This window comes from Perognathus longimembris, chromosome 3 (genome assembly GCF_023159225.1).
Source record: "Perognathus longimembris pacificus isolate PPM17 chromosome 3, ASM2315922v1, whole genome shotgun sequence".
NCBI lineage: Eukaryota > Metazoa > Chordata > Mammalia > Rodentia > Heteromyidae > Perognathus > Perognathus longimembris.
The window spans coordinates 55,822,786-55,846,760 of NC_063163.1; the positions used below are offsets into that span (position 1 = coordinate 55,822,786).

A 23,975-nucleotide genomic window follows, 5' to 3' on the forward strand; every position below is an offset into this window, starting at 1 on the left:
TAGCAATGGAAAAATGTGTTAAGCTTGTGACTGTTCTGAGGAAATTGTTTCCATAACAGCATATAAAAGGATTTTAATTTTTGTGCTTATCCTGATGCTTGAACTCAGGGCCTGAATATTGTCCCTTAGCCTATTTTGCTCAACACTGAAGCTCTACCACACCTCCACTTCCATTTTTTTTTTTTTGCTGGTTAATTGGAGATAAGAGGCTCACAGACTTTCCTGCCCTCCTGCCATCATGTTGCATGTGTAGATTATGATTTTAAGTCATAAACCTATGAAATGACTCTTGCCCTGGCTATAACAAAAGAGGAGATTTAGCTGAAAAAGCATGCTAAGTATGAGCAGTGTTGTGGTTATTCTCATATTGGGCTCTAGCACCTGTGACTAAAGGGTCCTAGCTGCTGTTTGGTGGGTAATCCATCTGGGCCTGGGCTTCCAGACATCTAGAGGCCAGATCATCTTGGGAAAATCAGACTGAGGTGACCAACTCCATTACTTTCACAATGCATGATGGGCCCATGTCACTCCATCCCCACCACTGTGGCAGCCTTTCTGTTTCTTGTGTCATTGTTTTGTAAGTGGCAATTGGTGATATCATTGACTGCAGAAATATCTGATGAAAGGTCAGTGGTCTCATTGAAGTAATGCTCCTTCCAGTTTAAATTCATCACTATATCATTCTGGGGAATCATTTTAGACCCTTTACATAGCAGATGGAGGATCTATTTTTGAAACAGCTTTATTGAGATATAGTGTCTAGTATAAAATCTACCCATTTCTTAACAGCTAAAAAGATGAAAGCAACTCAAGTGTCTATTCACAGATACATAAGCAGTGGAATATTAGCCCATCTTTAAAAAGAAGAGAATTGTGAGACATGTGGTAACATAGATGAACCTTGAAGACAAGCCAGTCACAAGAAGACAAATACTGTACAAATACTGTGTGATTCTCCTCGGATGAAATACCTAGCATAATTTAAAAACATTCGGCTGGTGTGGTGGGGCATATTCAGGATGCCAAATCTGGAGGATGGTAAAGTTGAGGCCAGCTTAGATTGCAAAACCCTGTGAAAGACACACACACACACACACACACACACACACACACACACACACACAGAGAGAGAGACAGAGACAGAGACAGAGAACAGAGGAAGAGAGGAAAGAAGAAAAGGAGGGAAGGAAGGAAAAAGTTAAAACAAGGTTTCATTTAAGGTGAACATTTTCTTTTTCTTTTCTTTCTCCACAGTACTAGGATTTGAACAGATAGGCTCTCTACCACTTGAGCCATGCCTACAGACCAGTATGGTTAACTTTATGTAATATGTTTTGCCACAATTAAAAAATAATTTTTAGAATTCATCAGTTTAAAGTATACATTTCAGTGACCTCTGTAATATTTAGTTGTGAAACCATTATCATAATCTAATTTTATAACATTTTCATCATCCATTTCTCTGATCTTCCCTCACCCCTTCCTCCACCACAAAAATAATGCAAGTCCCAAGAGCAGCAGGAGAAGTTTGAACAGGCCATGTGTATCATTCTCTATTTCTCTAGGGTTTGATGCTCATAGACCCTTAGAAGAGCCTTAGCGTGTTAGTCCAAGCCCCTTAGAGGAAAGAATTGAGGTGCAGAAGGACTAAGTGTCATAGTGAAGGTCACAACTAATCCTGGCAGAGCCAGGTCTTTGATTTCTTGTGAAGCTATTTTTCCCATAACAAAAATGCTGTGTCATTCACTTCCTTCCAACTGATGCTGACAACAGCTTCATGGTACAGAGAAGATGTTACCCTTCCCTGCTGTGGACAGCTGGACTCTTTGCTACCGCTTCCCATCCCACCCTCCTGAGCTATGAAGCCAAGAGCAAAGGAAAGATGAGAGGAGAAAAATCTGCAACTGTGCTCAATAATGCTCCTTCCTGCCTTAGCTGCGTCAGAGGAGTTATAATGAGTTTTATTGAGAATAATGTCTCAGGCTCTCTTAGAAGAAGAATTGGAAACATGCTATATGAGGTGACTTTACTTGTGAAAGATGGGACTTTTTCCTGAATAATTACTTATTTATTGTCAAAGTGATGTACAGAGGGGTTATAGTTTCACACATAAGGCAGTAGGTACATTTCTTGTACAATGTTACCTCCTCCCTCATTTCCTCCCTCCCCTTCCCCCCCCCCCATGAGTTGTTCAGTTGGTTTACACCAAATGGGTAGATGGGGCCTTTTGTAGAGATGGCAGTGGTCAGTGGTAGTAGCATCATGTGGGTAGGAATGCCAAGGACTGGGGCTGGCAGTGGGGTGGAGACCATTCCATCCCTGGCCATAGGGCCGATGGACAGCATCAGAGGATGGGTATGTTGTATGCTATGATGCATCCAGGTCCTTAGCTTCTTGCCTTGTTTACAATAGTATTTCAGTCCAGTAGGCCAGGGTCTGGGCAATTACTAAAAAACAAAAGTTGGGGTCAGGGGTAGAGTGGGAGAAATCACATGTGACTACCTTTCTGAACCCATCCCTTAACGCATTTCAAACTGCTCTTAATTCCAAGAAGGTTGGTGGAAGGGTAGAGGACCTCTAGCTTCTAAACATAGAGAATGCAAAGCTAAATAACAGACCTGGGAAAAAATCATACAGTCACAGACTCAGAAACATTGGAAGTCTTAAAAACAAGTCAGGGTGAGATCCCGGCCCCTTGTTTCCTCTGCCATTTGGACCCCAAAGGAAATTGATCTGTCTTCCTTAGGGTAATACAGGTCCCTAAGAGTGCCTGGCATTTGTTCAGCTAGGCCACTCAAGATACAGACACTCCAAATGTCCTGAGAGTGAGTTTCCCTCAGAGGGAGGAGACAAACCTGACTGGAGGAGTGGTTACTGTGGGGAATGACACAGACTCTCAGACAATGGACTCCCTGACTGGAGCCCAGGGAATGACTGGATCATTCATTTTTAAACTCCCAGTGCCTAGCAGAGTGCCTGGCACATTTGTTTGCTGAATGAGAGAATGAGTAGGAGCATTTCATATCAAATGATGCATTGTTATTTACAAAGTAATTTATTTCCCATGCATGAACTCATACTCACAAGTGACCCTACTTTAGATGAGATCGCATAGCTGTTGGTTGGAGACAGCTTTCAGACCCCAAATCCACTGACATTCCTAAAGTACAAATAAGGATTCAGGTGGCTCTCTGTGGCTCCTGCATCCTGATCCTAAAATCTAGGGTATGTGTCCACCTAAGTCTCTCAATGATATAGCATTCCCCCCCCCTGCTATTTTAAATTCAACTCAATTACCAGTTAAATACAATTTGGGGATTAAGCAGGTTACCAGGAGAATCCACCTATAATTTGTAGTAGCTATTTCCTGATATAGATTTGGCATGATACCACTATTGTATCCAATAGTTTTTCTTAATTTCAATTAAGTAGATTGTTGTCTTTGTGGCCCTGGGTCTTCAAGAAACTCAGGTCCAAACATTCTCACTGCTTAATGAGATCCTTGTTCCTGTTGAACTCCTACGACCTTATTGGAAATCAATGGTTGTTTCAGATCCTCATAATGTAATGTTTGACGAGACCTAGACGAAACCACTCTACAGCAGGGTTTGAGATTGCAGGATGTGGAGAGCGTGCTGTAATTAAAATGAATGCTTCGGCTGCGAGACATAGTCTATTTTAACTCTGTGCACACTGCGCTAGAGCGAATTTTTCCATGTCGAATTATTTCCTCACCAACAACTGGCACGATCACAGCACTCACTCCTGGTAGGTAGCAAGCAGGTACCGGGATCGCCTAACTCCGGGGCTGCCGCTGGGCTAAAGCCACGAAAAAGGGAGTTTTCCTTTCCTAGTAACTGTTGCTATGGGGGACGTGGCTTCCAGTCCCACAAGGACGCCTTCTGCTGCCCCTCCCCCCCAGCCTACGTGAGAACTACATTTCCCATGATGCTCGAGGGTGGTCTCCGTTGTGACGCACTGGGTGTCCGCAGAGGGAGGGAGGGAAGCCGGGGGCGGCGACTGCGGGGAGGGGGCGCGCTCTCCCGGTGTCCCCTACGCGCGCGGAGGCTGCCGTCGCCGCCGTCGCCATGTTAGTTTGAGAGGCGATGACAGGAGGCGGCCGCGGCGTGTGGGGCGGCTGAGAAGTTGGGGGGGAGGAGGAGGGGAGACGAAGCTCTGAGGGGGAACTATTCTTGGGCCGAGGAGAGGGAGGACCCGGACGCTTCCGGGGAGCAGCCCCAGTCGGCGGCGTCGGCGGAGCTCGCGAGGCCGGGGAGGGCTGGGGGAAGGCGGAGCCGCGGGAGGCGGAGGCAGTGGAGCCGCACCGCGGAGCCGGAGACGATGCGCCGGGACCCTCGCTACAGCTCGGCGGCGCCCGCGGCCTGAGCCCCCGGCTCACGCGCGGCCTGAGTCCCCGGAAGGGGGCCGTCCAGGGTGGCCCCTGTCCGGCCTCGAGCGCCTCCCGCGCTCGCCGTCCCGGCTTGCTGTCCGGCTCCCAACTAGTTAAATGCCCTTGAGCGCGGGTTTCCGCGGCCCGGCTCTCCGCCCCGGCGGCGCGAGTTGAGCCGTTTCCCCCCTCCCCGCTCCCCACCCGGCGGCCGAGCGCGCGGGGCTCCCCGGGTTCGCTGCGCGGCCGGCGCCGGCCACTGCTCGGCGGGCCACTCACCGCTCACGCGTCCATGTGTGGCCACATAGTTATCTGTGTACATCCACGCCGGGGCATTTTTCTCCTGCTTAATGAGGACTTGACTCGGGAACGAGTGTGAATCATTGCCGGGGCTGGGAAAGGAGGAAGGCGGATTTAACCCCCTCCCACACCGCTCCATGTCCGTGTGTCACTCGGCTCCGTCCACCTGGCACGGCCGGTCCAGGGGCTGCTGCTGCTACTGACGACGACTACGACGACGACGGGGACACGGACTGCCCTGCTGTCCTGAGAGTTTCCTCGCTCCAGCCACTACTCGGCTTCTGGGGATTGTTCTTCGCACAACCACCTGGACCAGGCAGACACTTGGGCTCCGAAATAACTTATCGTTTTTTGTTGTTATTGTTTTGGAAAGCACATCTCGAACCAATCAAAATTGTGAATTTTTCTTTTTAAATTTCGAAAGCTTGAAGACTTTTCGGATCTTTTTTTGTGTGACGGTGTGTCTGTGTTTTCGGCGTACACATCTGGGTCTATATCAAACCGGCAAGATGTCCAGTAATGTCCCGGCGGATATGGTAAGTGAATGATAAGTTATGACACTGATTTAATTGTGGTTTCTAATCTTTCATCTGAAAGGACGCAGGCGCGGGGCGATTTTTGCTGGACACGGTCGAAAAACCACCGTGCTGGGAGATTTGGAGAAGTTGGCGCTTCTGGTTTCCTTCTTTTAGAAAGAACTGTTTAATAACGACTTCTCTCGTTTACTTAGGGTTTCGAAGTCTTTTAAAGGGAGTGGAGAAAGATGTAGCTAGGGCTCCAAGGGGAGGAAATTGTTCCCCATTTGGCTGGAAGCCTCTGAGCACTTGTATTTTAACGCTTCTGAAAACGTCAGTTGACAGCCGAGCGAGGACAGGCGTGGTTCTGGAGACATCGGTAGACTGGGACGGGAACTCTTGCTCGATGACCCAGAGGTCATAAATGTAGTCGATTCAGTCTTGACAATTTTCAAAAACAGGGATTCCCACCTTGTTAGGGAAAAGTGGAGTCGAATATGCGGTGAGCTTTCGGAAGTATCTGGATTAACAAGGTTGACAACAGAAACATTAAAATGTTTAGAATTTTCACCAACCTAGGCTGACTGTTGAGTTGGCACTGCGACCCAGGGCTTCTTAGTAACACACATTTAGCCACGTTACATTTTAGACTTTTTAAAGGGAATGAAACAGTTATGAAGCCATGGTCACTCAGTGCTGAGGACTTGAAACAAAAAGTACTCGATTATTGACGCTTTTTCTTTGGTTTTTGGAAGGTTAAGGTTTTGAGTAGGTTGACTAACAGTTATGGTGCAGGCTGTCCAGGCTGGGGGTGGGTTTGTGGGCGTGTAGATTCCAGTTTGCAGTCCTAAGGACACAGGACATAGAGAACAAGAACAGGAATAATCCTGCCTGTGAAAGAATTGCAGTTAATGTGATTATACTCCCACAGTTAAGCTGACTTTGAATGCTTGTAGGTTCCAATGAAAAACATAAAATTGAAATTTACCCATGATTAAAATTATTTTAATCAGCTATTTCTATAGGAAGAAACCTCTTTTACAGAGTTTAAAATAACTAAATGACCTTGGTTTAAAGACATTCTGCTTATGTTTGCTTTTCCTAATGCACTATTTAAACGTAAAGGAACAGACGTTCCGTTTTTTGGTGGCCACACAACCCACCTACACTTAGCATCCCGAGTTTTCTTTTCCCTCCTGGGTACACACTTGAGAATAGTCTCCTTCCGGATTGAGTAGCTGACTGACATGGTTTCCTTCACGGCTGCTCTTGAAGTTGCCTGGAGAGGTCTCTAGACCAAGCAGGGAAATAGCATTTCCTGTGCCTGATGAGTGATCTGATCTGTGGGCTCAATTGCCTCCGGCAAAGATTTGCTCTCGCCTCCATTTTCTATCCTCAAGCACAGTGCTAAGCCGTGGTCACCCGAGTACCATTTATCCTGTCACAGAAGTTGTAATGGAATAGATTTGTGTCATTAAAACAGTGCCAATCCTTCCTTTAGGCCCAAGAAAGAAGAAAAGCTGGAAAGTGCTAACATCAGTAGCAAATTGAGATGCTTTGGGGAATACCCCTTTTAAGTGAGAGGGAGGGATTGGAAGCTGTGCTGCGGTCTGGGGACTGGGAAGTAGGGACAAGGTTTTATTAATAGCGGCAATGGTAAAATCTGGCTATTTGTTTTAGACTGTATGTTAGGGCCTTGATCATTCTGTGGTGCTTTGAGATCCCTTGATTAAAGGTGATATGCAAGGGCAAAGCAGAATTATGTAATAAACATATAATGCCCCAGTGATGCTATTTCACAGTGGGTATTGAGGTATTGTACACGCCAGTTTGTACCGAATGTTTTTGGTGTTTCATGTTTAACTTACTGGAAGTTAAGATTGTTGCTTGCCTTTTTTAAAACCTTTATTTGCTATTTGTTTGCACTGCATTTTTTGCCTTAGAAGTGTCTTCATTTGATATGTACTTAAGAGTCCCTAACTTTTTGAAATATGCTAAACATTGGCTAGAAGTTGTTTAATCCTTCATATTTGTTAAACTTCCCATACCAATAATTGAGTTAATTTCACTTCATATTCAAGAACAATTTAGCACTCTTTAAATTTGAAAGGCTGGATCTTACCACTCCCACATTTTTTCAGAAACTTAACATTTCCCTTGCTGTAAACTCTAAAGTGATAAGAGTGTGAGCTGTTACAGTCCTTTAAACTTGCATGTACAAATGCATAATTTTGCAGAGTTGTACAATATTAAGCTTTCTAAGTGTTGACAGCTCCTATGAGATTTTTAGAAACAAATGTTATGCTCTTACATTTTAATGGTGCTTGTTGGAAAATCCTGTCCAGGAGATGGGGTGGGGTGGTGAAGTTGTAACCTGTCATGTTTTCATTAGCGATCTTCTTCCTAGAGTTAACAGTAATTGTTAAATCAATTGGTGCTTTTGGTGCAGTTTGATGATGATTGTGCTCAGTTTAAAAATCAATATCGTAGCACCAGGTTTTGTTTCATAAACAGACCTCACATTTCTCACATTGAAATTTTATTTTTAAACATTTGATATGTCTTGTGTTTGAGGCCTCATTTTTTCTGATCTGCAGGAATCAAGTTATGCTAACAACTGTAGTTTGCATGAAGACATTTAAGATTGGGTAGATAAGGCAGTAATTTTGCTTTCTGGACCGGGAAGGTTATCAAGATAAAGTCTTGTATTTAAAAAAATATTTTATACAACATTTGGGAAACCACTTTGGGCTTTGGGTAAAATTATACTTTATGATACCTATTACATTGGAAACTAGTGCTTAAGAAATTGTGAGAACAATGGCAAAGCATTGATGGTATTTGAAAGATTTCAGTTGCTAAAACAGCTAGACCACTGAATCTTTTTTTTAAAATGTTGAAATTGTTAGTGATGTAATAATTTTGTAGTAGGGTTAAATGCAAGAACAATACACCTTTTTCCCCAGTATATGCCATATGACTAATATTAGAATATATTTTAATTGCAATTTTTATTGTCTCCTATTCATGGAAGAAATATTGGAGCCCTCTTGTGGACAGGAAATTACTAAAATGAATCTCCTAAAGTGAGCTTTTATCACATTTCCAAGTTAAAGTGAAATGACATATGTAGGGTATCATAGGAAAAGACTCAGAGAACAGAACATTCTTAAATTTTAATGAGTTAAAAATACTTCAGTATAATTGCTCGTTTACCTTTCTCCTGTTAAGATTCATTTCAACACTAAATTGGGAGATTTTATGAAGCTAAAGAGTTTTACATATAAAGAATAACTTCATAATGTATCTCTATTGAATGTTTCTCTAAATTAGTTGGTTTTGAATATGATGTTTTATTGAGAAAACAATTTCTCTCAGCTTTGAGCTCTGAATTCTACCTAACTCATGTATCTTAGCCCACAGTAGTATTATACTTTCTGTGAATCATATTTCTTTAGTGCTTTTGGCATTCTTCTTACACTTACATCAAATTTATATGGTCATAGCATCTTAGATGTGTTTTATCTTCCATGATTTCTAAAACAGGATACTTAAAAATTGTTGACTTTTTTCACTAATGAACTGTTACTATAGTCTTTTGTTACTTTTTAAAAAATGTAAATATTATTCCCTATTACTACTAGTAAATATGAAGTTTATGATGTCTGTGTATTATGAAAATGTAATATTAACTTTTTAAAAAATGTAAATATTATTCCCTATTACTACTAGTAAATATGAAGTTTATAATGTCTGTGTATTATGAAAATGTAATATTAAAGGTTCAACATAATTAAGTTACTGGATTTAGTGTTGATGGCTCTGGTAGTAAATGTGTTTTAGAAGACAAACATCTAATTCTATATGCTATTTCGTTTTCAAATTCTTCTTATTTTGAGGGGAAAAATGAAAGTAACTAGGGTTGATGGTAACCTAGACACTTTTGGTAACGTCATTCTGAATCAGTGAATTTTCTGAAGACATGAAGGTTGTGGTTTGAAATACCCAGGTTGTGGTTGTTAATCTCTTAATTTGTTTAAGTGGAATATACTAAGCGTCACTTTCAGGGTTTTTTTTGGTTTGTGTTTTTTTTTGAGGGGGTCTGGGGGGATAGGGTCTCACCATGTAGCTCAATCTGATCTCAAAACTCATTATGTAGCCCAAACTTACCTCAAACTAGGTATCTCTGCCTCAGCCTCCCAAGTGGTGGGGTTATAGCTAATGTATTACCTTACTCAGGTTAGTTTAATTGATTTTCAATGTCTTAAAGTCACTATGAATAATACTAATTCTGTTTAGCGTTTTTCGCATACACTATGCAGTTACATGCATACTACTACATTGCCTACTACACTGTGTTACATAGTTTTATTAGTCAGGAAGGCTCTCCTCAAGTCTTGGCATAGAGTGTAAGGTTTTATATGTACCCCTTGACTAGATCCATAGTTTTCAGAGTGAGGTGAGGCAAATCAGTTGAGATGTGAGAATAAAAGTATTAGTACTTCTAAGTATTTTGTGCTCCCCCAAGTAGGAAGAGCCTCTTGTATTAATCTATAGATTGACTCTGAGACTTGCTAGATCCACACTAAAGTGGTTACATAAGGGGGTTTACTGAGGGAAGGCATGGGAATTTTGTAGAGGCCAATAGAAACATAATAACTTTCTCAAAGTTTCAAAATGTCTTTATTATATAGTGACCTTAAAAGTATGTTTAAAGGGGCTGGGGATATGACCTAGTGGCGAGAGAGCTTGCCTTGTATACATGAGACCCTGGGTTCGATTACCCAGCACCACATATACAGAAAACGGCCAGAAGTGGCGCTGTGGCTCAAGTGGCAGAGTGCTCGCCTTGAGCAAAAAGGAAGCCAGGGACAGTGCTCAGGCCCTGAGTCCAAGGCCCAGGACTGGCCAAAAAAACAAAAAAAGTATGTTTAAAGAAGCTGTGATACTTGATTTTGACATGACAGAGGATTTTACTGTCAAAGAATTTGGGTTGTAGAACTTAAAGATGAATTCTACACTTATTAAAAACATGCTGATCTTTTTTGTAAGAAGAGACTTATTAGTGTGCTAACAAGGATTTTGGGGAAAACACCAATTTGTGTTGTCATGGCAGAATTGGGATTTTATTCTTTTTATTTCATCAAGACTAGAGTTTGAATTTAGGGTCTTGCAATCGCTATGCGAGCATCCTACCACTTGAGCATGCCTCTAGCCCTATGTGTTTTAAGTGCTAGGTGAGAGGTACCTCGCTTTACAGAAGAAACCAATGCTATGGGAAGAACATTTTGAAAGTATGTTTAGATATTTCCAATCCATTGAGGAAAAATTACCTTTTGTGTGGGGACTTTGGACCCATTCATTTATTGAAAACACAGCAACACATTTTATTTACTTTACAAAAACATCTGACATCAGCAAAAATAAGGCTTTAGCAACTGACTTTCAATAAAAAATTTATATATTTAGAATAAAAAAGGTTGTATACTGATTTAGTAAGCTTGTGATAGTATGTTATACTATATGGATCCATGAATCTGCATGACCTAGGTTTTTCAGTTATGACAAGACAGCTCTTAAAGCCATCTCTCAAAATTGATTGAATTTCACAGATTGTGAAACCCAAAATGTTGCAAAATGGGCACACTCAGTAACAGACTGCTTGTTTAATATGTTATCAGGAATATTCTTAAAATAATTTTATTGTTATTATTAAGATGTTATACAGAGGGGCTATCATTTCATAAACCAGGTAATAAGTATATTTCATTTTTTGGACAATGTCATCTCTTCCTTTACTTCCCCTCAGTTTTCCCCTCCCTCTCAGCCCACAAATTACATAGGTCATTTTCCACATAGTATATACTGATAGTATGATTGTATTTATTTGTTCACCCTTTGCATTTGTCCCTCCCTTCCTATACTCCCTACTTTACCCTCCCAAAAAGAAAAAAAAAGCAAAAACATATACTACCATCACCAACAAGAACAATTATTTTAAGGATTTTAAGAGTAAAATGAACTCAAAATAGTTATTAATAAAGTAAAAATTTAAACATTTTTACCTTTAATTTCTATCTTAGTACGAGTTCTATGATAAACATCTATATGATTCATAAGAGAATACACATACTGCAAATAAAGTATTTTATGGTTAGGAGTGTTCAGTCAAAAAATTTAAAAGCCACTCTAACATGTAGAGGGGTGCCAACACCCTGTGATGTGGGTTTATTTCATGGACTTAGCCCTATTTATTTTGGTTGTTTAGCATTTCATTTTTTCGTTGGTTGGTGGTGGTGGTTCCTATTAGCAGTGTTTTACAAAGATTTTTTTTTTCTTTTTTCTTTTGTAGGGAGGGGAGGAGGTGGGGAGGGCTCTCCACTGTATTGCCCTAGGGTGACAGAATTCCTGGACTCAAGACAGCCAGGTAGCTGGGACTATAGCCATGTACTACCATACCCGGCAAGACACAGATTCTTTTTTTTTTTTTTTTTTGCCAGTCCTGGGGCTTGGACTCAGGGCCTGAGCACTGTCCCTGGCTTCTTTTTGCTCAAGGCTAGCACTCTGCCACTTGAGCCACAGCGCCACTTCTGGCCATTTTCTGTATATGTGGTGCTGGGGAATCGAACCCAGGGCCTCCTGTATATGAGGCAGGCACTCTTGCCACTAGGCCATATCCCCAGCCCAAGACACAGATTCTTGATATAGTATAAAACTTAGGAAATTATCTTAACAATAAAAATTGCACACATGGCTTTACTTTGAGTTCAAAGAGGTTGTTTTTACTTACTATTTACTAGGCAAAAGCATGACATTTTTACATAGCATTTCATTTGACAAGGATAGCCTTCTTCAGCAAGGAAGAAAGTTTGCCAAGGGAACTTTGCAGAGAGACTCAGAGGGGAGGTTGGAGGGGTTTTTGGTGGGGATTAGGCTATACTGAAGGATTTGAATTTGAAACTACGGGATTGAATTGATTCTGGATTGAACGTTAGCACACGTGAAGTGGCGGTCAGTTGGCATTGGTGGCTTTCAATCTGTTTAAGAAGTAGAAGGGGGGCTGGGGATATAGCCTAGTGGCAAGAGTGCCTGCTTCGGATACACAAGGCCCTAGGTTCGATTCCCCAGCACCACATATACAGAAAACGGCCAGAAGCGGTGCTGTGGCTCAAGTGGCAGAGTGCTAGCCTTGAGCGGGAAGAAGCCAGGGACAGTGCTCAGGCCCTGAGTCCAAGGCCCAGGACTGGCCAAAAAAAAAAGAAGTAGAAGGAAGGAAGCTGGGGAAAAGTACCATGAAACACTAAGCACTCAGAAAAGGAGTGTAGTCCTTTTTAGGGTTGTGGTGTGGCCTAGGGAGAAACTGCTACCAGTTTCTTTTATTGGTTTCGTCAATTTATTTCAGGCACCCATAGAATTCTGATTAAAGGAGCTCATTGTTACTTTCTCACCTCAGCTTTAGAGAAACGGAGATATCTATTTGAGCTGGAATGGAGGTATAGCCCAAGTGGTAGGGGTGCCTGAACAAAAATGGCAAAATGGCAGGGCCCTAGTGGGAGACCCTTCAGTTCAGACACCAGTATTGGACCAGAAAGGGAGTGGGGGAGAGTGTTGAGTTCACTCTGGAAAAAATGTTAAATTTGAGTAGGAATCTGGGTCTGGTGGCATAGTGATAAGTATTCTGCACCCTTCCCCTCCATACCTGAACAGACCTTCAGCACATTTTCCTAAGTAGTAGCTAGATTCCTTCCCAATATCTTGCTGCCCCACATAGAGATGTGAACCATTTTATATTTCCTTAAAATACATTTTTAACTCTAGAATTGGAATATTTTGATGAACATTGGTTGTCTTACTGATTGCTGAAGTTAGTTAGATCTTACTAATTGCTAAAGTTTATTAGATCTTTTAATTTTTTTGTCCCTTGTGGGTGAAGGCTAGGAGGTCTGAAAGATAGAGTAGTAATAACAATGCTGGAGGGGATGTGGCCAAAAGGGAATCCTACTACATTGTTGGTGGGAGTGTAAACTTGTTCAACCACTATGGAAAGCGGTATGGAGGTTCCTCAGAAGGCTAAACATAGAGCTCCCCTAAGATCCAGCAGCCCCACTATTGGGCATCTACCTAAAAGATTACAAACAAGAACACACTAAAGCCACCAGCACAGCTATGTTCATCACAGCACAATTTGTCATTGCTAAGATATGGAACCAACCCAGATGCCCCTCAGTAGATGAGTGGATCAAGAAAATTTGGTACATAAACACAATGGAATTCTATGCCTGTATCAGAAAGAATGACACTGCCCCATTCATAAGAAAATGGAAAGATGTGGAAAGTGAAGTAAGTAAGGCAGACCCAAAGAAACATGAACTCTATGGTTCCCCTCATAGGGAATAACTAGTACATGTCTAGGATAGTCCTAGAAAAAGATAACAGTAGCTTAAGAGCTATGCCAGTATGAACACATGATCCTAAGCAAAATGAACTTCAAGTTATAAAAACAAGTGTATAATCACGTAGTTATTTTCAACATGCCATATGAAACCATGCCCTTCTTTTTCTTTTTTTTTCCTTCTTTTTCCATGTTCCCTTTACGTGGTTTTTCTCCTGATAGCACTGTAACTGATTTTTAATACCCTGGATATTGTATATACATGTATTGGAATTAGGAAAGGGAACACCAAAACCGAAAGACAAAGGATAAAAAGACAAACTAATGCAACAACAATACTTACAAAACCTTATGGTGTTAACCAACTGTACAACTCATGGGGGGAGAGAAATAGGGATGAGGGAAGTGGGGGTTGGAATGAGGCAGGAAGTAACAAGTTGGATAAGAAATGTACTCACTGGGGCTGGGGATATAGCCTAGTGGCAAGAGTGCCTGCCTCGGATACACGAGGCCCTAGGTTCGATTCCCCAGCACCACATATACAGAAAACGGCCAGAAGCGGCGCTGTGGCTCAAGTGGCAGAGTGCTAGCCTTGAGCGGGAAGAAGCCAGGGACGGTGCTCTGGCCCTGAGTCCAAGGCCCAGGACTGGCCAAAAAAAAAAAAAAAAAAAAGAAATGTACTCACTGTATTACAGATGAAACTGTAACCCCTCTGTACTTCACTTTGACAATAAAAAAATACATATATATAGAGAGAGAGAGAGAGAAATTGGAAAAAAAAAAAAAAAGAGCAGATTGTCATGTCTACCCTGTCTCCATGATCTTTACGTTCAGAGACAAGACTAAGTAAAGAATTGGAGGTTTGATTACAGGGTGAAAGTACACACTGGAGGAAGTTCAGGCTTCTCAAGAGAGTCACTTGCATTTTGTATGGCTGTTTTATGGCAAACTTTAATGGAGGAGAAAATTGTAAGGTAAGGTGAAGGAAAAGGTAAGGAATTTCCGGAATAGGGTTTATTCACCCCTGTTTTGCTCTTCTGTGGGATGTTTTGGCTGAGTCATGAGGTTAGTACATGACAGAAAGACGGTTTTTCAATGCACCTTTATAATGGAAGCACCTTTATAATGAAGCAAAGGAAAGTTAGTTGTGGTCATCTTCCTCAGCCCTGTTGGTCCCAGCCTGTTTTGGGTAGTCTGTTGCCCTCTAGCTGGAATGACCTTTTCCTTTTTCTTCCTCTGTGCCTATATATCCTTTTATGTGCATATTTGTTATACAATGTTCCTGTAAACTTAACTCTTTGAATATATTCAAATCTAGTAGCATTTTTATGGTCTGTTTTCTATAGGCAATTTTCTATGACTGGATTTATTTTATGACTAGACTTTCAAAAGAAAATGTTCTTCCTGCTGAACAAAGTTGTTGAAGTTTGGCATTATATCTCATTTATGTCCTTAAATTAAGGTGGCAGTTAATTGTGTCTAGACAAAATGTTCTCATGAAAATGTTTTTCTTCAACATAAAATAACTGGTTTTGCCTTAGAACAATTTTTCATTTAGGTCGTATATTATGAACTTCACTCATGAATATAAGTATAGAACCACGGTGTAATTTTTTAACTGATCCAGGTAGATGTATATAAATTGTTTAGCTAATGTCCATAATGTATTGAGCATTGTTTTCTATTTTAGTCAGTTTTCTGGATAATACATATCCAGTGAAGGAGTGAGGAAGGGAAGGAGGGAAGAGAGTGAAAGAAGTAGAGGAAGGGGAACTGTAACCTGTTCATTAATAATGGCTTTGAGGAAGGTAGTGTCATAATGTAATCATCTCTTAAAGGTGGGTTTACCACTTAACACTTTCATTAAGGAGATTGAATTTCCAGTACATTTTGGATTTAGGGAAACATTTAAATCATAGACACGATCATAAAAAATTATTTAATGGGGGTATTCTTAAACATATCTTTGTATTTTAGATGTTACCCTTGAGGATAAAATTCTTAGGAATTCTTACTGTACTAAAAGATAATTTTTTTTCTGGATAGGTAAGAGGAAGATACATATTTACCAATTTAAAAACATCCTTAAAAATAAAAAAAAAACAACCTTAAATTTTCAGATGACATCTGATTTTTTCACTTATGCACTATATATGTGTATATATTTATATACATTTATACATATACAGTAAATTTATATGCATATAATATGTAGTACTTGTTACATGCTACATAAGATAACTTTATATATGATACATAAGTGTTTCACATTTATAAATATAAATAATTTTTTTCCCTTGAGACCAAGTTTTACTGTATCCAGTCTGGCCTGGAACTCACTATGTAGCTAGCCCAATTCTACCTCCAATTCTACATCCACCTGCTCACCCTCCTGATTGCTGGGATTACATGTGTGAGCCACCGCACCTGGCTGCATTGTATTTTTAAATATGCTAGATACTTCAAATGTTTACATTTTTGTTCATGGAAGAGATTAGTTAGCGACTTTAATTCCTTGTAAAATTTTTGACAGATTTAGTTATTAAGATTGCATTGATCTCATAAATTGAGCTGGGAAATGTCTTTTGAGTTCTCTGGAAGAGTTTGTGGATGTTGATTTTATTTCATCCCAAAGAAATCAAAAGAATTCTGTGGGGAAGCCACCTTCAGTGTTCTTGTAAATACTATTGATTCTATCTCTACATTACATGCAAGACTATTCATATTTTCTATTTCTTTGTCAGTTTTGAGAAGTTTTATATAAGTGTTTAGCTTATATAAAACTTAGAAAATGAAAAAAAAATTTGTCCATTTCATACAAATTTTCCAAGTTGGCTTAAGGTTTTTCACAATGTCTTTAATTAGCATTTTGACATTTATGGTGTTTTATCATATTGCTACTTTGCTTATTAGTAATTTGTGTGCTCTGCTTTTAAGGAGCCAATTTTTAAAATTACAATTTTACTTTCTGCTTTTACCTTTACTTCTACTTTAAAAAATAACATGCTGGAGTTTTAAGATGGAGCAAAATGTAGGCCTTGTAAGGATCAGTAGTCTGGGATCCTCAATTCCTGCCTAACTTTGACAATTCCAGTTCTTGTCTTCAGGTCCTCATGAGATTGATAGAAGCTCTAGGATGCTGTTCTCCCTTTGCTTTGCTTTCTACTAGTGATTGACAAATACCTGCAGGGAATGGGTAGGGGAAATCTCAGTATGCTTTCCTTCTTTAAGGGCTCCTTGGCTTCTCCTGTGCTGCTGACTATTGCTTTCTCTTCCTCTCTTCAAATAGTGGGAAATTTGATCTGATATTCTCTCATGACAGGACTTTTCAGTTTTTGTTGTTTTGTCCTACAGTATTAACACACACACACACACACACACACACACACACACACACACACGCCACATTCTTCTTTTAGCTAAGAATAACTAAAATTAATTAAATACATAACTATGCTGCTTTTTTGTTATTGTTGTTGGTGGTGGTGGTCATGGGCTTGAACTCTGGACCTGGGTGCTGTCCCTGAGCTCTTCAGCTCAAGGCTAGCTCTCTGCCACTTGAGCTCCCGTGCTACTTCAGGTTTTCTGGTGCTTAATTGGAGATAAGAGTCTCATGGACTTTCTGCCCAGGCTGTCTTTGAACCCCAGTCCTCAGATCTCAGCTGCCTGAGTAGTAAGGATTACAAGCATGAGCCACCAGCGTCCGACACTTTGCTGCTTTTTATGGTGCCATCAGCCAAACATCATTAAATATAATATATCTCTGGGTCAACATTGATACTTCTCTTTTCCTATTGCCCTATCAGCCTTTCCAGTATATATGGAACTCATCTACTTCTCTTCAGGTGCCATGTCTCTGTTTCGCAGACCGTTAGTCTTGAAACTAGTCCTACTTTAGTCCACATTTCTCTTGTAATACTTTGTACAAAATAGTTTGAATGTTCCCACTGAAAAGTAAATTTTCATCAGGTAAAAACCACAGCTCTTACCACAACCCTTCAGGATTTTGAATAATTTGGTTCCTATCTTCAGGATTTTATCTCTTTGACTTAATATGCTTTTGTCACACAGGTCCTCACACATAATGCAAGCTCTTTCTCACAGTGTTGAATGTTTGAACATCATAGATGTCTTGCCTAAGGACCCTTGTCAGTGCGCTTTTCTGTGCATGAGTGGTACCTTCTTAGCTTTTCTGTCACATCTCAATCAGTAGCATGTGTTACACTTTTAATTCTTTGATTTATCTTCCTTAGTAGGCTATAGGTAGATATGTTTTTTCTTTTGCCCAACAACTAATATTAGTATTGTTTTTATGTTTTGTTTTTAATATGGTAGGCTCTTCAGAAATGTTTTTGGAGTTGGGTGCTAATGGCTCACACCTGTGATCTTAGCTACTTAGGAAGCTGAGATCTGAGGATTGAGGTTCAGAGCCAGCCTAGGCAAGAAAGGCCATGAGACTCTTATCTTGAAGTAACCCTCAAAAAGCTGGAATTGGAGCTGTGGCTCAAGTGGTAGGGGACCAGCCTTGAGCAAAAATGCTCAGGGACAGTACCCAAGCCCTGAGCTCAAGCCCCACAACTGGCAGAAAAAAAGATTTTGGGTTAAAGGAATCAGTGACTAGTGCACACCAAGCCATGATTTAAAACAGATTTTTTTTTTTTTTTTTTTTGGCCAGTCCTGGGCCTTGGACTCAGGGCCTGAGCACCTTCCCTGGCTTCTTCCCGCTCAAGGCTAGCACTCTGCCACCTGAGCCACAGCGCCCCTTCTGGTCGTTTTCCATATATGTGGTGCTGGGGAATTGAACTGAGAGCTTCATGTGTAGGAGGCAAGCACTCTTGCCACTAGGCCATATTCCCAGCCCACTTAAAACAGATTTAATCCTCAAAAAAAGTATAATGAAATGTGGTGTTAACTGCATTTTATTGATGAGGAAAGTGAAGTTCAGTGATAATTTTCCTGAAGTTAGCTAGCTGTTTTGTTTTGTTTTGTCGTCTTGGAATTTTTCCTCAAAACTTTTCAACCATTCCTCACTTTTTTGGTGTCATATGGTGTGTGTGTGTGTGTGTGTGTGTGTGTGTGTGTGTAATATGTATATATTATGTACATATATGTGTGTATATTTATATCATGAAGTTGATGGTCATGATTATTTTAATAATGATACTTTAACTTCTTATCTTTGCTTACTGTTTACTAATAACCAGAAAGACTGAAATTTATAATGGAAGTTAAGTGTTAACTGAGCTTTGGTGCTTTAAATAGGCCTTAAATATTTAAAGCTATGTTCCTATTGAGTTAATTAACTTTATGTATTTTGTAAAATATTGAACTGTTGGGTACGTGTGTATATATATCTTTTTAATTTTAGGACTCAAAAATACAAGAATTTTCATGTTAGGTATAATTTTATTCTTAGTCTACATACAACAACCCTGTCTTTTTTATTTTTGCACATTGTTCATCCAGTCAACAAGTGTTTGTTGAAGACCTCCTACATGCCAGACACCTTTTTTAGTCTCTTTATTGTATAGTGTAAATGCACCAGACAACCTTCCCTCCCTCCATAGAGCTATTTAAATAATAGATACACCATTTGTTTAAAAAGCAAAATAGTATCTTAGATGGTGATAAATATTGCAGAGAAAAATAAAGCAGAAAAGGGAGTGAGGAGTACTAAGCATGTTGTGTACTTTAAATACTGTGATGAGGTTGAGGCTCACCAGGAAGTCATGTGTGCAAAGATCCAAAGGAGATGGGGAGCAAACCTGCAACTATCTTGGGGAGCCATATTCTGGATAGACAGGAAAATTGCCTCATTGGATTTGTTTCTTTTTAATATGCTTGTTTCTTCTGCCAGACATATTAGTTTTTATTTGGCTTATAGCTTTTGTGTTCTGCTATCCAGTGTGGACTCATTTTTTTCCTCATTAACTTGGGCTACAAACTTGTTTTGGGGTGCCTATGTATGTCAGATAGACCCAGTCTACTCTGAATGATCCTTTTTTTCTTGTTTCCAAATGAAACTTGGGTAACTTGCCTAAAGTATAATTACCTGAGAAAGGCACCAACAATAGCCACAGGTGCTAAAGGGGAGGTGTTTTCAGACAGAACCTTGTGTATATCTAAATACAATTTTAGCTGCAAGAGTAAGTTTCTTAATTTGAAAAGGTCATCTTAATATTTTTAAATAACTTAGAATGGTAGAAATTTCTTGCAAATTTATTAATTTTGTAAATGTGCTAAATAATTTAGTAACATACATTTCAGATAACTTTATAAAACTTCAAATGGATTTAGAATATGCTTTTGGAAAGTACAATATGTTCATGTTCTATACAAACCTTTGTACAAAACAATGGAGGCCCAATCTCTGATTTAAGAAATCTTAAAGTTAGATTTTTCTGCTAACTTGGGCAAAATAACTGCAAACTATTATATCTGGCTTCCTGGGTTTGATTATTTACCCAGGAACTCTTAATTATTATTAAATGACTATTTGTAAACAGTAAACACAACTTCTGTCTGGTATGTGTAAAGCTTTCCTGTATCACAAGAAGACATTTAATTTGTCTCTGTGATGAGTTTAATATAATAACAAATAGTCTTTCAAATAGTTAAAGAAATTGTACATACATAAAAACACTGCTCAGCTATCTTAGTTTCTACGTACAGGTTCTTTTGGATCCTAAGTAAGGCCTACTGTTTTATTTTCAGTAATTAAATATAACTTAATTAGGATGTATTAATTGCTTATGTCCAAGTGAGCACTATTCTAAGTACTTCTCACATATTAACTCCACAAAATCGCTCTATAATGCCATAATCTAGGTATGATCCCCATTTTGCAGATAAGGAAGCTAAAACATGGAGCCTATAATTTGTTGGTAACTGGCAGATCCAGGAATCATACCCAGGCATTCTGTTTCTAGAGCCTGTTCTGTGACAGTGTAATAAATGTATTACAACATCTAGGAAGATATATTGTGCTGTTAAAACCTACATGTATTACAAACAAAAAATAGTTTCATATATGCATGTGGACAAATTAAAGTGCAAAAAGCAGCATTCAGTTAACAAATAAATGCAAATAAGCATAAGTATCAACTAAAATGTCTAAAATATGTGGTTAAGTTTACTGTTTGTATTATGTAATTTGTTGGTTTAAGCAATGTCCGGTGTCTTTAGAATGAAGGAACAGAAGTAAGTCAGAAAACAACTCAAGGACAAAAACTTGATGCAACATTTTTAAATGTTAAATACGATTTCATAAATAAGAGCCATGTGTGAAAAATGCAGGACTGCCAGGAATCTGGGAATATGGCAGACCTAGAGTTTATTCAATATCACTAAAAAAGGCTGAGAATGGGCTAACTTCTGGTACATCTTTTACAGGGTTACTCATATTACTGTCACTAGATGCTTTATTAGAAAAGCAACAAAAGATCATTTGTTGAGATCCTGTGAGGTAGAATACACTGTTAGACGTAACCCCAAACACTTTAATTCTTCCTGTAGTACTTTATTTGTAAAACCTTGTGTTTCTAAGTAGCTGACGTTTTATCCTTATATCTATAGAAAAGTTCAGGAAGTGGGTTGGCCAAGATTATTGTCTTGTGATAGAGTTATAGGCTTTTCATCCCATCTGGCATTGTTGATCTCTAATTCTTTGGAAGAGAGAAAGCATCTTTGTATTCTTTCTAAGTTGTTTAATTTGCTAATATAATTATCTTCTGACTTTTCTATTTTAAAGAAAATGATGTCTTTCTGCTAAAAGAACATACGTTGTTTTAGAAAATAGCTCTGAAAAAAAGAAGCCTACATAATTTGTAGTGCCAAGTATCTTAATTCATCATTTTAAGTAACTAGTGATTGTCCAGGATCAATTGTAGAAAATAATTGATATAGCAAGACTTCTAATGCCTTGAATTGGTAGAACCATTGTTACAACTTCATTTATGAACATGGCCAGGCCAAGTTTTCTTAGGCAACTGTTTCCTTTGAACTCTATGGCAGTGTTTCTGTATCTCAGAACTCCTAGTATGAAAAAAAAATCATATTTGGCCTTTCCATCTTGCACTCCATACTTTTCTGCCCCAGAGGTAAATCACCACCTTTGGATAGGATTTGAATGAAATCTTTCTGATTTTAGCATTCACAAGGTCAGTGAATTGAGATTATGCAACACTTCATTTTTTGAGGAATGTTTTATTTGTATCTATACTTGCTCTAGTTCCTCCTGGATTATTCTGAATTAAATTCCACTTATATGTTATTCATAAGTATTTCTATACATATTATATATTTTACATAACACAGTGTTTTTTTTTTCTCACATTTTTATTTTCAAACTGACGTACAGAGAGGTTACAGTATCATACGTTGGGCATTGGATACATTTCTTGTACTGTTTGTTGCCTTGTCCCTCATGCCCCCCTCCCTTCCCCCCTTTCCCTCCCCCCCGCCCAGTTGTTCAGTTCACTTACACCAAACAGTTTTGCAAGTATTGCTTTTGTAGTTATTTCTCTTTTTTTACCCTGTGTCTCTCGAATTTGGTATTCCCTTTGAATTTCCTACTTCCAATACCAGTAAACACGGTTTCCAATATACTCAGATAAGATTACAGAGATAGTGTAGGTACAAACATAGGAAGGTGATACAAAACCTCATCAATAATAGAAACTACACATATACATAGGACGTTGAAAGTAGTTATAACTGTAACACAGTGTTTTTTAAAACAATATTCTCATTGCTCCTTAAAAATGAGCAGTAATTACCTAATATTATGAAACATACATAAGAAGATAAACTTCTGTGCTGCCTTTTAGTAGTTTGAAAAACAGTTTAAAATGTGTTTAGGGCTGGGGATATGGCCTAGTGGCAAGAGTGCTTGCCTCCTATACATGAGGCCCTGGGTTCAATTCCCCAGCACCACATATACAGAAAATGGCCAGAGGGTGCGCTGTGGCTCAAGTGGCAGAGTGCTAACCTTGAGCAAAAAGAAGCCAGGGACAGTGCTCAGGCCCTGAGTCCAGTCCCCAGGACTGGCCAAAATAAAATAAAATAAAATAAAATGTGTTTAATAGTAAAGTGGGTATTATCCAAAGAAATAGCCTTCAGGTGATCAATTACCTTTGAAAAGTCCAGTTTAAAAAAAAAGCTTTTTAAAGGACAGAAAAGGAAGAAAATTAACAATATTTGTACCTTTGGCCAAGTGTCCTAAACAGTTCTCTTTTTCATTGCTGTGTATAAAAGAGATTAGTTACTTAAATAATTAATGTGAAGTGTCTCTGAATTCCTGTGGTTTGAAGGCTTTACAGATATATTAAATTTCTCTTCTTGAGTGAAAAGGATGTGTGTGATAGTATCTTTTATTCCTGGGTTAGTCTAAATTTAGACTTCTTGATCATGAATTAGAAAGCTTGTGAGTGATAGAGTATGGCTGTTTTCTTATTTTAGCTTTTTTCTTTTTTTGCCCCTGAATTTCTTTTCACTCCTTGATGCATTGAAGGCTGAGTGCAGAGCTAAATATTGGTGTGATACAGCTTCTAGCCCAGAGCATTTGTACATAACAAGTTCTATCCTTGGGACCTAAAATGAGGGCCTAAAATAAAATTTCTCAATGAACCACACTAATTTGCTAACTGGCAGCTGTATCAAATCTTAAAAATAAACTTTTGCCAACAGTTCGAGCTAGAACTTTTTATAACTCAGACTGAAAAGAAGCACTTTTAAAACATTCTGTGGATCAAATCTAATTTTGAATCTATGGCTTACAGAAAAAAATTCTCTGGTTGGTTGCTATTTATCTAGCTCTGCTCTTGTGTCTGTGAGAAGCCTAACTAGGTTGGTAGTGCGTGTACATGTCAAATTGTATTTAAATATTCCCTTTAACAAGTGGAATATTTTGTGATTTTAATATTAGTCTTCTGCTGATTAGACTTTATTATCTGTGATTATATTCTACTTTTAGAGTTGGATTACAGGCTATACTTAGAAAAAAATTGTAAAACAGCATAGAATGCCAAGTGCCAGAGGCCAGTTATAATTGTAGCAACTCAGGAAGCTTAAGATCTGAGAGTCAGGGTTCAGCGCCAATCTGAGTAGGAAACTCCATGTGACTCTTATCTCCAGTTAATCACCAAAAAGCAGGAAATGGAGATGTGGCTCAAATGGCAGAGTGCTATCCCTAAGCCAAAAGCTAAGGGACAGTCTCAGGCTCTTGAATTCAAGCCCCAGTACTAGTTGCATAGACACACTAGTGGAGTTTTTGTCTTTAGAAATTGTTGCAAACAACCAAGATAATTTTTGCAACATCATGAATGAATCAAGATCAAATAAATAAAATAACTTCTAATTTACCTTTTGATCATTGATATTG

At 39.2% G+C, this 23,975-nt stretch overlaps 1 protein-coding gene across 2 annotated transcripts in view; it reads left to right on the top strand.

Annotated features, from left to right (window-relative positions):
- The first annotated feature begins 4,119 nt into the window (after window positions 1-4,119).
- Ubl3 (ubiquitin like 3) overlaps window positions 4,120-23,975 on the top strand; it is a 57,410-nt gene continuing 37,554 nt past the window's right edge. Inside the window, exon 1 of one of the 2 annotated variants that reach the window (XM_048341573.1) lies at window positions 4,120-5,223. In XM_048341573.1, the coding sequence (XP_048197530.1) occupies window positions 5,197-5,223 (27 nt within the window). In that variant the 5' untranslated portion in view covers window positions 4,120-5,196. The remainder of the gene's footprint in view (window positions 5,224-23,975) is intronic. The other variant, XM_048341574.1, reaches the window with a different exon arrangement.